The 15,333-nt window shown below is 32.5% G+C and overlaps 1 protein-coding gene across 7 annotated transcripts in view; it reads right to left on the reverse strand.

The window, feature by feature from the left end:
* Window positions 1-11,695: 11,695 nt before the first annotated feature.
* Window positions 11,696-15,333, reverse strand: part of POSTN (periostin) — a 36,465-nt gene continuing 32,827 nt past the window's right edge. For all 7 annotated transcript variants that reach the window (XM_011285062.4, XM_011285038.4, XM_011285020.4 and 4 more), the window contains 2 exons: window positions 13,651-13,692; window positions 11,696-12,482 (listed from right to left, as the gene is read on the reverse strand). In XM_011285062.4, the coding sequence (XP_011283364.1) occupies window positions 12,445-12,482; window positions 13,651-13,692 (80 nt within the window). In that variant the 3' untranslated portion in view covers window positions 11,696-12,444. The remainder of the gene's footprint in view (window positions 12,483-13,650; window positions 13,693-15,333) is intronic.

Below are 15,333 nucleotides of genomic sequence, written 5' to 3' on the forward strand. Positions count from 1 at the left end.
ATTCTGTCAGATTCTTTAATGAGAGCGTATTAAAACCTTTTCTGCCTGAATATCATTCTCATAACCATAATTTAACATTTCTTTTAACTGAACTGAACTGAAAATTTTAATAAGTATGTAGTGTGCTTTTCTATTTCTTTTAAATAAATTACTGTAAGTTGAATTACCGGGCCAAAAGATTGGCATGTTTGTAATTTTAAATGACACTTAGAAAAACTGGCTCTATTTCTGCTTTTACCAGCATAATGTAAAGGCACCCAGATGAACTGTCAGGTACGGTGAGGGGAAATAACTAAAACCACATCGTATAGAGAACAATACTAAAGTTATGATTATAAAACATTTTGTAACTTCTGTGATATGGATAACTTTTCTGTTAGTAGCCAATCATCAGAGAGTTGTTAACTGTTATGGTACATATGTAGTGGCCATAAGCCCAAAAGTTTCAGCGATAAGTATCAGGGGAAATGTCTAAAATTCACGAGAAATAATAGTATTCTAATAAGCAGACACTAGCTTGAGTAACTCTCAGCTTGTGACTTAATAAAGACTGAAAATTTGCCTTTGGTTAATAAGTTAAATCTATGTTTTGGTGATGAATGTTAAAATAAATTCCAACAAGTATTTTCCCAAATAGGACAGATCATTTTCCCTTTATATTATGATATACTCCGTTAAAATAGTTTATAGCTAGAAGTATCAGAGTAGCTTATAGCAGATTTTTAGATCACCCAGGTATAAATAACACCTAGATATGGAAAGGACTAATAAGGCCTTGATGATTTCTTATAAGTGATGTGTATCTTCATATGTTTCTTACATTTTGAACAGTGACTGATGTTTTATTTAAACTATCAAATTTTGTTTTAAAAGTTATAAGAATCAGAAATTAGAAGGAAAGTTTTCACAGCTCTCATTTCCTTACCCAGACAAGGACACCTGTTCAGAAAAAGCAGTGAAGTCAGGTAAAGGGGACATCAGGTCAAGAGGCTGTTACGCATAGGATGGGTGCAACATATATAGTAACAAATGAGGAGATAACAACAGAAACATCCAGCACCTTTCATCTCCCACTTTGAGAGAATGTCCGAACTATGATTAGTTCTTTCAGTGCCCAGAAACTCAATTTTACCTAACCATACATATTAAAATGGTATCACACTATTAAGATCCCATGTTGTTCATCCAAACCTCACTCTCTCTACAAAGCATAGACTCCCCTGGTTACTCTCCTATGTTATCTTGCACTTTCCACGCTGACTTTATCACACAAGTCCCCAACATGTTACACATTGTTGTACGTTGTGGTAGTTTTTCTTGGGAGAGATCTGGGTCTTCACAAAGTTATATGTATCCTTATTACTACATTCTCCTTCCCACAGTGACTGGTCCAAGGAGTGGACACATAACTCAGGAAAATCAGTTGGTCTCCTTTGTAGGCACTGAAATATACAGCCATTCTTTCTTCTGGGCTTTCTGGACTGGGATAATCAGTAGCCATGTTTCATACTGTGGGAACACCCAGAGACAAAAAACAAAAACGAAACATCCAGGAAGCGTTAGACTTTATTTGCACTGAGTTTCCAGTTCCAGTTTCTAAGGTTCTGGTCTACAGCTTTATTTTTGAAACTTAGGAGCTATTTTATTATATTTACTAGTATATAAACTAAAATGCTTATTGTTTTGGTTCAGTTTATTATGTGTTGACTTTCTATTGTTTATAAGCTAATGACTCCTGAAAAATAAACACATGAATAAAAAAACTAAGAAGTTTGGGTTTAAAAAAGTAATGTGTAATATTCAATTAGATAATGTGAGAGCGTGACATTTAACTTAAAAATTTTAGCTCTCATTTGTAGGGATTCATAATATCGAGAGAAATGGCATACTGCATTAAATTTAGTATCATTCTGAATTCTGTGTCCATGCATTTGTATATGCTCTGTGCACAGGCCTGACAAGTATTTATTATTATGCTTATGAATGTATAATGATTTCAGTATTTTTAGAATAAAATTCTATAAGTTTATGAATTTTCAGGAGCTTATATTTGTCCTTGGGTCTGTGTTAGTGAGATCAGCATCATAATGGGGCTATCACTTTTGCCAAATGCAATTGTTCATTAACAACACACTACTAAAAACCAAATAATTTCTCAAAACCCCAAAATGGTAAAAATATGTAGTGATTTCAAAGTAATATCTCTGTGTGAAATGTTCTTCTTGCTGAAGGAAAGAAAAAGGACATGTGGAGTTCCCAGAACTATGTTCAACCTGACATTGATTATGGGCTTGTGAGCTTTACCAATATGAAAATGAGCAGGAAGCTGAGTTTTTGTACATGAGAAGGACAGAATCTAATGATGGTTGGCTAATATAAAAAGACTTTGAAGGAGAATTTAAATAAAACTTGTAACTCTTAGACATTTTCCTGTGACCAATAATGACCAACAGATGTATACAGATGAACAACAGCTTGAGAAGATCTTGAGACCACTTTTTCCCTACAAATGCCTTGTGAACAGCCTTACTGTTGAGGAATGACTGTTAAAAATGGAGAGAAAGTGGACTGATTCACAGCTGGAAACACTACAACTTTGATTTAGGAGAAGTTGCTGAAAGGTATTCAATAAAATTTTGAACAAACAAAAGTATTTATTTCTCTTTTTTTCCAAAAGTATTTATTTCAATCATAATTAAGTATAATCTATGTAAAACTCACCTGATTAGGAGCCATAGGGATTTTCAGAAGATTAAAAAAGTGGCACTTTCTCTAAAATCTAACACTTTGTAGGAAAAGTGACCATGAATATATAGCTTTATGTTTGCTGAATGAATTACCATAGGAGAAATTAAGATTGGCTATAATGTGTGACAAAACAGAGGTTCCACTAAAGCAGTATGTGAGATTAGAAGAGGAAAGGAGGGTTGACTAGACAAATCAAGATGGGTGCCATGGACAAGGTGTTATGGATTGAGCTGAGGCTTCACAGCATAAAGAGGAAAGAAATGTGGTAAACATCATAATAGGCACGTCTAGGAGGTCAGGAGTAATACGGTCAGTTGGTGTATTCAGGATTTGTCAAGTGAGTGTAAGGTTAGGTTAATGTTGATAGGCATCCTGTATGCCTCAAAAGAAATTTAGACTTTCTTCTCTAGTTAAGTGAAAGTGTTCAAAGTTGCTGAGCAATGGAGTGATGCTATCAGAGTTGGATTTTAGGAATAAAAATGAGTTGAGTTTTTACACAGGAAATAGGACCAAGAAAGAGACCCTAGAAGAATGATGCCCAGTTGGGAAAATATTGCTATAGTCCAGAAAATAAATCATAAGGATCCAAAGGATAGTAATGAGACTCAAGGCCAGATTCAGGGAAAACTGAGAAAAGAGATTCAGCAAACTTGAGCACAGGGTTCAAAATTAGTCTCCACATTAAAATAGCCTAGAAGTCTGGGAAAAGAGAAGCAAACAAAAACTATGGCTCAAGTGCTTGAAATTCAAGGATTGAATTTAGGAGAAATTAAATTGCGTTCTCTTAGAGCAAGATAAATTAGTTAATTTCAATATTTTTAAAAATGAAATGATGTCTTGCTTTGCCATATTAAGAAAAATATAGATTTTTATGATAAAGTTTTAGCCTAATAAACAGTTTCTGAAGTTTAATCAAATAAGTTCGAGCTCCTTTTCAGAAATAATTCATTCAGCACTTGTTAAAATTCCTTTAATTGAGCTGGATACTTAATTTATACGTTGTTTATTGATCCTACTTCTGTTCAGTTTTTTTTAATTCACATGGAATATTTCTTTTTGGAAAAATCATTCATTGAGTTTATTCTTGGATTGCTTGATAGGATATAAATGAATTATCTAAATTATTGATGTCACTATTCCCCCGATGTTTTTTCTTTCATACAATTAGGAAGAACAAATGTGCTAATTCAAGTACTGTCATTTCAAGCCTGGATATTATTTTAATGATGACTTTGTATGTAGGTATCATTTGTAATTAGGCATAATGCCTTTCTAGGTTTTTTGAATAAGCTACTTCTAAAAATGGAATATTTCTTTAGAAGTAATATACATTTAGAAGTAATATACATACCTGGAATAGCAGGTATGTATGTTCTTGAAACATATACAATAGAGTTCTAATGTTATCAATAAGCTTCCTTTATTGAAGCAGCCAGCTCCTCCTCGCACAAGGCATTAGCGCCTCACTAGTTTTCTGCTGATTCCTCCAGATGACCTGTCTTCAGTGTCTCAATTTCACTTTGCTTTTATTTCTTCTTCTTTTCTTTTTAATTTATTTATTTAAATTCAAGTGAGTTATCATACAGTGTATGATGCAGAGTATCATACAGTGTAGCATTGGTAGAACCCAGTGATTCATCACTTACGTATAATACCAGTGCTCCTCCCAACAAGTGCCCTCCTTAATGCCCATTATCCATTTAGCCCATCCCCTCACCTCCCTCCCTTCCAGCAGCCATCAGTTTGTTCTCTGTATTTAAGAGTCTCTTATGGTTTGCCTCCCTCTCTGTTTTATATTGTTTTTCCTTCCCTTCCCCTATTTTCATCGTTGTTTCTTAAATTTCACATATGAGTGAAATTATATGATATTTGTCTCTCTGACTAACTTATTTTGCTTAGCATAATACACTCTAGTTCCACCCACGTTGTTGCAAATACAAGATTTCATACATGGAATATTTCTTTTCTTTCCAAATTAAGTGTTCTTGTCAATTACTTGAAGCTTGTAATTATGGAATTGTTCTATTTATCTTTCATTGAATTCCATAATTACTCTTTATTTTTCATATTATTCTGTGTTTCCATAGCTTTTTGTGAGACTTCATAAAAGTTTAGATGTATTAGTTTATTGCATTATTTCTGAAACAGCTTTATTCAAACAGCCTTATTCACATATGGTCTAGTTTTCCAAGTGTTGTTTTTGGAAGTTAGGTTAGTTAGAAAATTACCAGTCTTTTCTCACCATACTGTAGAAATTTCATCAATCAATATTTATCAGATGTTATATAAAACCTTTCAAAGACCCCACAGAAGACAATGAGCCTATATTTAAGAAAAATGGATATACTTAAAATTTTAAGAGCTATTATTTTCAGTGTATTTTTTTGATGAAAAGAAATATCTGTTCGGATAAGTGCAAAAGAAATCTCAAAAAATAAAATTCAACTACTATTTCCTTTTGACAATTTCTTATTGGTTTATGTTTGACACGTGTGCACATTATATCACAATGACACTAGCTCTAAGATATTTTATCTTGAATTCCTTTTCTGTTACTTATGATAGATCTGGTGCATCTCTTCAACATTTTCCCATCTGGCTGTTCTTATGATGAGCAATTTCCAGAAAATATATAGATCATAACAAATCTTAAAAGCAAGACCCCAATGGATCAAACTGTTTCAAGTTAACAACATTCTAGAACAAAATTCAAGAACATTCATAGGAATACAAAATATGCAGTACCCAACAAGACAAAATTTACAATCTGGCAACAAACCAAAGATTACCAGGTGTGAAAAGAAACATGAATATATGCTGAATAATGAGAAGAATAATCAGTTCATTGAACTGACCCAGAACTGACACAATTGATAGAGGATATTGAAGCAGTTACTATAATTATATTTCATATGTTCAAAAAGTTATGGAGAGACATGCAAGATGCAAAAATATCAAAATAGGATTTCTAGAGGTGAAAACCACAACATCTGAAATGAAAAATGCAGTATGGATTCAGGAGCAAATTATGTTACAGAAGAAACGGTTAATGAATATGAAGACACAAAAATAGAAACTTTCTAAAAAGAAAGGCACACAAATAAAATAAAAATTAAAAAAATAAAAGAACAACAGTGAGCTGTGTGACACTTTAAAAGCAGTTTAATATATATGTAATCCCAGAAGGGAGGGAACAGAACAATCCCTGGTGACTGAGAAAAGTCAAATTTGATAAAAATTCTAAACCTACAGATCCAAGAAACTCAACACTTTCAACATGAGAAAAACCACACCAATGCACATCATAATTACATTTTTCAAAACCAGTGATAAAAAGAAAATCTTAGAGCAGTGATAAAGAAGGAAAAAAGGTCATATATAAAGCAAATAAAAAACAAGACGAGAAGAAAAATTGCAGTGAAATAACATCTTTACAATAGTGTAAATAAAAACTGTCAACCTAGAATTGCATATCCAGCAATATTTTTCAAAAACAAAGATGACATAATGATCTTTTGCAGGCAGAAAAATTTAAACTATTGCCAGCATATTTGCACAAAAGAAATGTTAAGAAAAGAAAAATGATACCAGATGGAAATATGGATCTACCAAAGGAACAAAGAGCACAAGAAATAGTCACTACATGTGTAAATAGATAATATTTTTCTTATTCCAATTTATTAAAAAGATAAATCACTTTAAAAAATGTTTATTTATTTTGAGAAAGAGAGAGCAGTAGAGGGGTAGAGGGGTAGAGAGAAAATCCCATGAGGCTGCACACTCATCACAGAGCCAGACACGGGGGTCTATCTCACAAACCATGAGATTATGACCTGAGCTGATTTCAAGAGTCAGTCGCTTAACTGACTGAGCCACCCAGACGCCTCAAAAGATAACTGATTTTTAAAGCATATTTAGAAAGAAAATTATAAAGTACTTTGAAGTGAATGAAAATTAAAATATATAAAAAATCTTTGAGATAATACTGAACAATTCTTGGTGGAGGAATTTATACCACTACACTCTGGTAGTAGAGAAAAGAAAGTTCTTAAATCAATGACTTCAGCTTCTACTTGAGAAACTAGAAAATAAAAATAAAATTAAAATTAAAGCAAAAGGAAGACAATAATAAGAAGTGAAAATCAATGAAATAGAGAACAGAAACAGTATAGAAAATCAATGAAAACCAATAAAATTGATTGATGTCTAGCTGGATTGTTTAGGAAGAAGAGAAGACAAAAATTACCAAAATCAGGCATGAGAGAGGTGACATCACTAAAGAGGTGATATCACTAAAGATATTTAAGTGATAATAACGGAATATTTTGAACAACACTATACCAATAAATTTGAAAATTGTTTGAGATGGACAAGTTCCTTGAAAGATACAAAGTACTAATCCCATTCAAGAGGAAATAGGTAATCCAAATAGCCCTATTGAATTGTACCTAAAAATCATTCTTCAAAAACAATTCTAAGCATAGATGTCCTCACTGGTGAATTCTACCAAACGTTTAAGGAGAAAAAAAAAATTACCAGTTCTATAGACACTTTCTAAAAACTGAAGAGAAGAGAATTCTTTACAACTCATCTTGTGAAGTTTGCATTACCATAATACCAAACTCAGTCAAAAAAAATTACAATAAAACATAACAATAGATGAGTGTCCTTCATGAACATACATGTAAAAATTATTTTTTTATTATTTTTGATTTGAGAGAGAGAGAGAGAGCACAAGGGGAAAGGCGGAGGAAGGGACAGAGGTAGAGACAATATCACACGGGCTTTGTGCTCAGTGCAGAGCCTGACGTGGGGCTCAATCCCATGACGCTGGGATCATGACCTGAGCCGAAATCAAGAATTGGAGGCTCAACCAACTGAGCCAACCAGGTGCCCCACGTGTAAAAATTCTTAACAAAACTTTCACACACTGAACATATTATGGCTAAGTAGAATTCATCCCAGAATGAATGAGATAAATGGGATGAGGATTTAACATTCAAAAATAAATCCATGTAATTCACTATATTAAACTAAAAAAAAATGATCATATTAGTAGATGCAGAAAGAACATTTGGTAAAAATCCAACATTCATTTCTTATAAAAATTCTCAGCAAAGTTGGAATAGTAGGTGCTTTCTTCAACCTGGTAATGGTTATCTATGAAAAAGCAGTGTTGCTAACATGAAATTAAACACTATGCTTAAGGTTAGATGACTAGATGAATGTTTTCCCTTTAAGATCATGAAGAAAAAGAATGGTCTCTCTTGACACTTCTCTGCAACATTATGCTACTGTTCAACATCAACCAATGAAATTAGGCAAGATTAAATAACAAAAACACCCAAACTGCAAAAGAAGTAAAATTGTCTTCATCTGTAGAAAACATGATTGTCAGTGTAGAAAATTTGATGTAAGCTATAAAAAGTTACTGGAACTAGTAAGTGAGTTTAACAAGTTTTCTGAATACTAGGCAATACACAGAAAATGAACAGCAATTGAAATAAAAACAATGTCATTGGTAATACCATAAAAAATATGAAGTACATAACAAAAATTTACAAAAGAGGTGCAAGACCTGGACCCTCAAAATAATAAAACATTAGTAAGGTAATTTAATAAAGAGCTATATGAACTGAGAGATGTATTTTGTTCATGGTTTGAAAACCCAGTATTGTAAAGATTTTAATTATACTCAAGTTGATCCATATATTCAACACAATCTCAATTCAAAGTCCAGCAGATACCTTAATTTTTTTGTAGGAATTGCCAAGCTGATTTAAAAATTCATGTGGAAATGCAAATAATTTGAAATACCCTCTCAACTTTGAAAAAGATGAGCAGATTTGGAAGACTAACCCTACCTGATTTAATGACTTATTTAAAAACTACACTAATCTAGTCAGTCTGGTGTTTCAATTAAAATAGACAAACAGATGAAGGGAACAGAACACAAAGAAGAAAAACAGAAATAGACTCATAATATATGGAGTTTTGACAAAGATGTAAAGACATATCAATACACAAAGGAAAGTCTTTTCAGAAAATGGTGCTGGCTTAATTGGCTATCTATAGGGGGAAAAAACCAACTTTGATTCATACCTGCACCTTAAACAAAAATGAATTAAAAACGAACTATATACCTCAATGTAAAACCTGAATCTAATAAAACTTCTAAAAGAATATAGATCAGAAATTTTTGTGAACTTTGGTCAATGAAAGATTTCTTAGATATGACAACCAAAGCATAATCTATAAAAGAAAAAACATAAATACAACTTTGTTATCTTCAAAAACACTGCCGATAGAATGAAAAGATAGGTAACATATTAGGAGAAAATGTTTACACCTTATGTAGCTAATAAAGCTATGTAATCTATCTATCTATCTATCTATCTATCTATCTATCTATGCATATACATAAGATATAAGAAATTCTCAAAACTCAATAATAATTTTTAAAAACACCAACCCAATTAAAAATTGGCAAAAGATTTGAACAGACACTTCAAAGAATATATACAAATGTGAAATCAGCACATGAAAAACATACATCAGGGAAAAGCAAATTAATACCACAATAAGACTACACTACACACCTATTAGAATAGCTAAAATTAAGAAGATTGTATCAAGTGTTGACAAGAGAAATTGGAACTCCCATATACTTCCGGTGGGAATTTAAAATAGTAGAACTGCTTTGGAGTATTGTTTGGCAGTTTCCTAAAACATTAATCACATACCTTCTGTGTGATCCTGTAATTCCACTCCTATGTAAAATCCCAGAGAAAGAAAAGCAGACAAAGAAGCCATGCACAATGTGTGATTCGATTTATATAAAAGTCTAGAAAATGCCATTATCTAGAGTGACACAGAGTAGATCAGTAGTTGCTTGGAGACTGTGGTCTCAGCAGAAATCTCTATAAAGCAATATTTCTCAGAGTTAGGGCTTTGGACCTTATGCATTAGGATCAATTAGGAAGCCTTATTTGGAACTGCAGTCTTAAATTCAGTGTGCTCAAACTTATATGCTACTTATGCAGAGGACAGTTAGAAAAAGCTGAAATCAGGTAATATAGAGTCAGCACAATTAGGAAAATAAATGTGTTTGCTATACGCAAGTTTGTACTTGTTGAATAATGGAATTGTGGTAAGTTGATTGATGGCCTGATTTAAGAGTACAAGGTAAAAATAGTTACATAAATTAGTTGAGCCTCATTTTTTTCATATAAAACTGGAGATGATAAAACTTCAGAATTTTTATTTATTAAAAACTTTTTTTACATTTATTTTTGAGACACAGGGAGACAGAGCGTGAGTGGGGGAGGGGCAGTGAAGGGGGGGTACACAGAATCTGAACCTGGCTCCAGCCTCTGAGCTGTCACGTGGGGCTCGAACTCACGAACCGTGAGATCATGACCTGAGCTGAAGTTCGATGCTTTACGAACTGAGCCACCTGGGTGCCCCAAACTTCAGAATTTTTAAAGGATTAAATATTGTGTGTAAAAGTACATACTACTCTGCCTTTTGAGTTTACAGAAAGTGTTTGGATAGGATTAATATTTATATTATTTATTTATTATTAAATCCTTATTTTGGAGTTTAAAATGATTTATTTTCATATATTTTAAATCTTATTTTTATTTGTATTATTGTTATAGTTTATTAATAATTATTTACATTTTATCTTTAAATATATTTGCATGTGTCATTTGAAAGACTCTGTCCTTTACCAAAGAGATATGCTAGATTTTTGTATGTGTACTAACCAAAACTGATTTCTTTTCTCTTCTTTGGTTCAATAATAATAATGGAAAAAAGGGCAGGGCTTTAAAGTTAGCAGTCTTTAAAAAGACCTTAGCGTCATTCCTATTGTTGTGGATTACCATGTTCAAAGTACAACTTGGGAACATTTGTCTCATCATCAAATGAAAACCCTGAAGGCGGCTAAATGAATGAGCCAACCTTCTATTTACGCTATGCAATAACTTGTGATCGTCTAGAGGATCATGAACAACATGCTGTCTGTTTGGAATAGTCATCTTTGTTGATGATGGTTCAGTATATTCTACCAGTACTACCTTATATAACCATCCCTCTGAATCATTTTGGGACCACCATGGCCACACTCTGTCCAGTTGAGATTGTAGTCCCAAGATTCTCTGCATGAATACAGAGTTAGTAGGGCATTTTGCTTCCTGGCAGAGGTTCTAAATGCTATACATAAATCTCACCACTATCCTGGACTAGAAAGCATTCTGGAAAACCAAGGCTCTTGAGCACTTCCTCCATGTCACTGCCATATCTTTATATTTTACTTCCTCATCCCAATTGCTTCCCCAAAAAACCAATGCTTTCACCTACCCCCCCCCCCCAAATTTAGATCCTTTAATTGTATGCTAGTAGTGAGGCTCTCATCCAAGCTGGACATCTGTGATCAAGACTGGTATCTTGAGTTTGACCTTCCTCAGTTTTATGTGTATAATACAATTTTATTACATAGTCACCAGTTTCTCATGAGTATGGATTCTGTTCCCTGATTGCTCTCATTCACAAGATGACACTTGTTGAGATCTAAGTAGATCAACTGGTATCTTTATCATTCTCTGCAAACAAATATTTTTCTTTTACTATGCAATGGATTCCAGTGTTACTTCAGTCTTAGTTAAGGGAATCTCTGTGACTTTTCCTATATCTAGCAAAATCCTAGGAAAAATTAATGTATTTGTGTCTGTGTAGAACTGTTTGTTCTTCTACTATAGCTCAAAGTGAGTTATGAATTATTGGCGATTTGTTTCTTTACTCTTTGAAGACAGTAACTGTCTGGTTCACAACCTGGCATGGTTCTGGGGTTCTATTAGGTATTCCGTTGATGCTTAATGATTGCTTCATTGAGTAATGATTCTTTATATAACATAATAGTTTAAAAAATTCAAGAAACACTAAATTCATTCAATTTCCTTTATTGAGTATTTGTAATAAAAAAAGAGGTATAAAGTCTTGTTCCCAAGTCCAAACCACTTATTAATTTAAACCTTGAGTTTTCTGATCACCCAATTTGAAGTCATTCTTTTTATAACTGAAAAAATTGTTTTATTGAAAATTTGAGATAAAAATATGTATTGAAAAAAGCATATGGCAAACATTTCAAGAGTACAAAATTAGTTGTAGAAATAACATAATTTACTGGTAATCCCACATTGTATTAGAAATGTGTGAAGTTTTTTGACATAAACGTTTTGTTTGCTTGTTTTTTTAGTACTGAGCACCCAGTTTTATAGCTTAGCTTCCCATGGAGAGGTACCTGCTTGCATACATTTTATCTATCTCTTAGATTCAAGGCTTAATCTTCTCAATGGAATGTGAGACTTGAATTTTGATAACTCAGGTGACAAGAATCTTCTTTGATGGATTCCAAAGTTAGCTAGAATTTTTAATGTCAATATGTAAAAGCCTGTATGTAAGGTGTTCTATTTCCTTCAGTTCCTATCCCACAGCAGACTAACCCCCACAATTTCCTTCATGTTTCTCATTCAGAGAAAAAAAAGATGAAATTTGTATTCAGAATTTTTCTGTGTTTGCTTTTTTTGTGCTGGTGTTTCTTTTCCTGAAGTCAGTGTGGCTCTCATAGTTTTCGCTTAGCATCAGGTTATTGATTTAGGGTGGTATAAACTTTGCTGTCTGGTTGCTGGATTTTCACTGAGAACGACCTTCTCTGGATCGTCTTCTAGATCCTGATAGGAAGAAAGATGAACACATAGATTGTAAATGTGATGAAACTTTAGAATTTAACAATATGATATCCTATGCATGACTATATCTATAAAGACCATCATTTCTTACTGTATTAAACATTAGATTCTGTTTTCTTAATATCCTGTTTATGGTGATGAAATCTAGGTTATCTTTTGATTAAAAGTGTATGAGAATAATAATTTGAAGTTTTAGTTCTTTAGAAAACTTGGATGAATAGGATGTTTAGAAGAAATCCCTGATAAAACCTTCAATTAAAAAGTATTTGTATAATTGATTCTTTAATTTCAATTGTCTATGTTGGGTTGGTTTAAAATCAGATATACCTATAATGCATTTACAATCCTTGCAATTTCTTTTGACTATTAATATGTAATTATTTTAGAAAGTCCAATCTTGGAATTTGTTTGAAGTTCCACATGGAAAATCTGTCATTGTTTAATCTATTAGAATGCAAGAGAACCTGAGTGAAAGATTAGAAAATGCATATAAGTATAGTTATGAAGAAAACCGTAGTGCATGGGTAATACATGCATATGTATAATCTACACATATATCAAAATTTTGTAGAAAGTTATATTAATAACTTTCTATATGTGTATAGTTTTATTTTTTTATTATTTTTTTAACGTTTATCTTTGAGAGAGAGACAGAGCGTGAGCGGGGGAGGGGCAGAGAGAGAGGGAGACACAGAATCTGAAGCAGGCTCCAGGCTAAAAGCTGTCAGCACAGAGCCTGATGTGGGGCTGGAACCCACTAATGTTTACTAACGTTTAATTTTACTAATGTTTCAAACTGTAGCCTGATCTCTACCATTTTTAGAGCGTTCAGGTTCACCAGCAACCAACTTTTGCTTGGCTCATATTCAAGGATTTCTTTTCAACTTAACTCTACTTGAATCTACTTTAGTGGTTTCAAAAATCTACCACTTTACTTGAGTATGATTGCCTTTCCTTTAACATTTGTTATCCTTACATCTTACTGATCGTGTAGAACATGAATAAGTTATTTTCTGATTTTTATCAGCAAAATACTTTGCCTCAAAATTTGCTAACTTGTCTCCCTGAAAGACAACAAGATCCAATAAAATATATTAAAACATTACCCTTTGGATGTATCTCCTATGCACAGTACTATCAATACATTTACCTTGAACTCTTTTGTTGGCTTGTATCTTCCTCACAGGTGTGTCTAAAATTAAATAGTTGTAGTTAGAAATACTTTCAAGTTATGGCTAACATAGACAGGAGACCGTAATTAAAGAAAAGTATAAAGTTTAAAATAAGTTATGGCTAACATAGACAGGAGACCGTAATTAAAGAAAAGTATAAAGTTTAAAATAAGCATCACTTAAACGTGTAGTTTTTTTTGGAATCATGAGACTTTTTCATTGGCTACAGACAGGCATTTGTTGTCCACTGATGAGAACGAATGTTCACTGTTTGCAAAACATTGTTTCATTATGGCATTTGGAGCCCCATACAATGTGTCATTTTTCCATAGAGTAAGTGACTTACATGACTTTTTCACCTTTTTTATAAAAAGCATTGCTTTATGATGAAGGAATATTTAATATTATATACAGTGTAACAGAAGTGTCTTCCCAGAGATATCGAGTCATTTTTCCAGTCATTCCTATTTGTGATGTATCAGACTTCTGCCTCTGAAATTCTCATTGTAAATTAATTCACAATTACCTTATAGAACGCCAGGACAACAAGATAGCATTGGCCTAATAACTCTAGAAATATAATATTAAGCAACTTAGGAAATGTGTGCCAACATACTCCCAAGTTTAATTCCAATCCTGTAAGACCATTTATAAAATTAACTAGTTAAAAATAATAAAAGCTTTCATATTTAAGATTTTAAAGTGTTTCATAACTATACAGGTTTTTTTGTTGTTATAGTTGCATAATACTTCCCAATTCCTTGTTTTTCTTTAACTCCTCAACAACACCCCCTGGTAGGCCCAAATTCACATTTTCACTCTGCTATTGGATACTTAAGATCAAGGTTAAATGTGGTTTCTACAGTGACTTCATTTTTCTGCTTACCTTGTAAAATTTTTTTCTATACATTTCTTGCTTTTATATATTATTTATACCCAATAATCAGGTCAAAATCTTTCTATTATATATATATATATATATATATATATATATTTTTTCAATTCTCTGAAATTCCATTAAAAAGTAAAGCAAGAAACTGTCACCAACAGTTAAGAAAGAAACATTTTAAAAATGTTTGAATAATTTTGTTTCTACATGGCACATTTCCAACATGGTTTATTTCCCACGGAATATAAGATGTGTAATCACTTATGATACGTTATTAATAGAGTAAAATAGAATACAGAACTGTAGAAAACCTCATTAGGTTCGATATTGAGTCTAAGTTTTTTTGAGATAGAAAAGTCTGAATTATGGACTATGGTCCAATTGATATATTTCCATTAACTTCAGGTTTATTTAGTAACAAAATAAGGGCTTATAAAATATAGTCAAGAAGAGATGGATCCCGTCTTTAATTAGTGAATAAGACCATTGTTTATAATGGACTTGTTAAACTCCAAATAACAGTTACTGTATAATTTAAAGCAAGCTCACAGAAGTATTCGCAGCATTACGTTTCAAAACAAGCGCTTACACTCAGATTTTCTTTCATATACTTGGCAGCATCCAATTAAGTAATTAATTTGTTACTAGTTTGCTGTGATAATATTAAAATAAAAGTATTAATTGTTTGCAAAAAAAAAATCTTTAGGAGAAAGTCTAATAAAGTGTAGGAAACCAGACTTGTTCCCAGTGGCTTTCTGCTATCTCAATATGA

This window comes from Felis catus, chromosome A1 (assembly GCF_018350175.1).
Source record: "Felis catus isolate Fca126 chromosome A1, F.catus_Fca126_mat1.0, whole genome shotgun sequence".
Taxonomy (NCBI): domain Eukaryota; kingdom Metazoa; phylum Chordata; class Mammalia; order Carnivora; family Felidae; genus Felis; species Felis catus.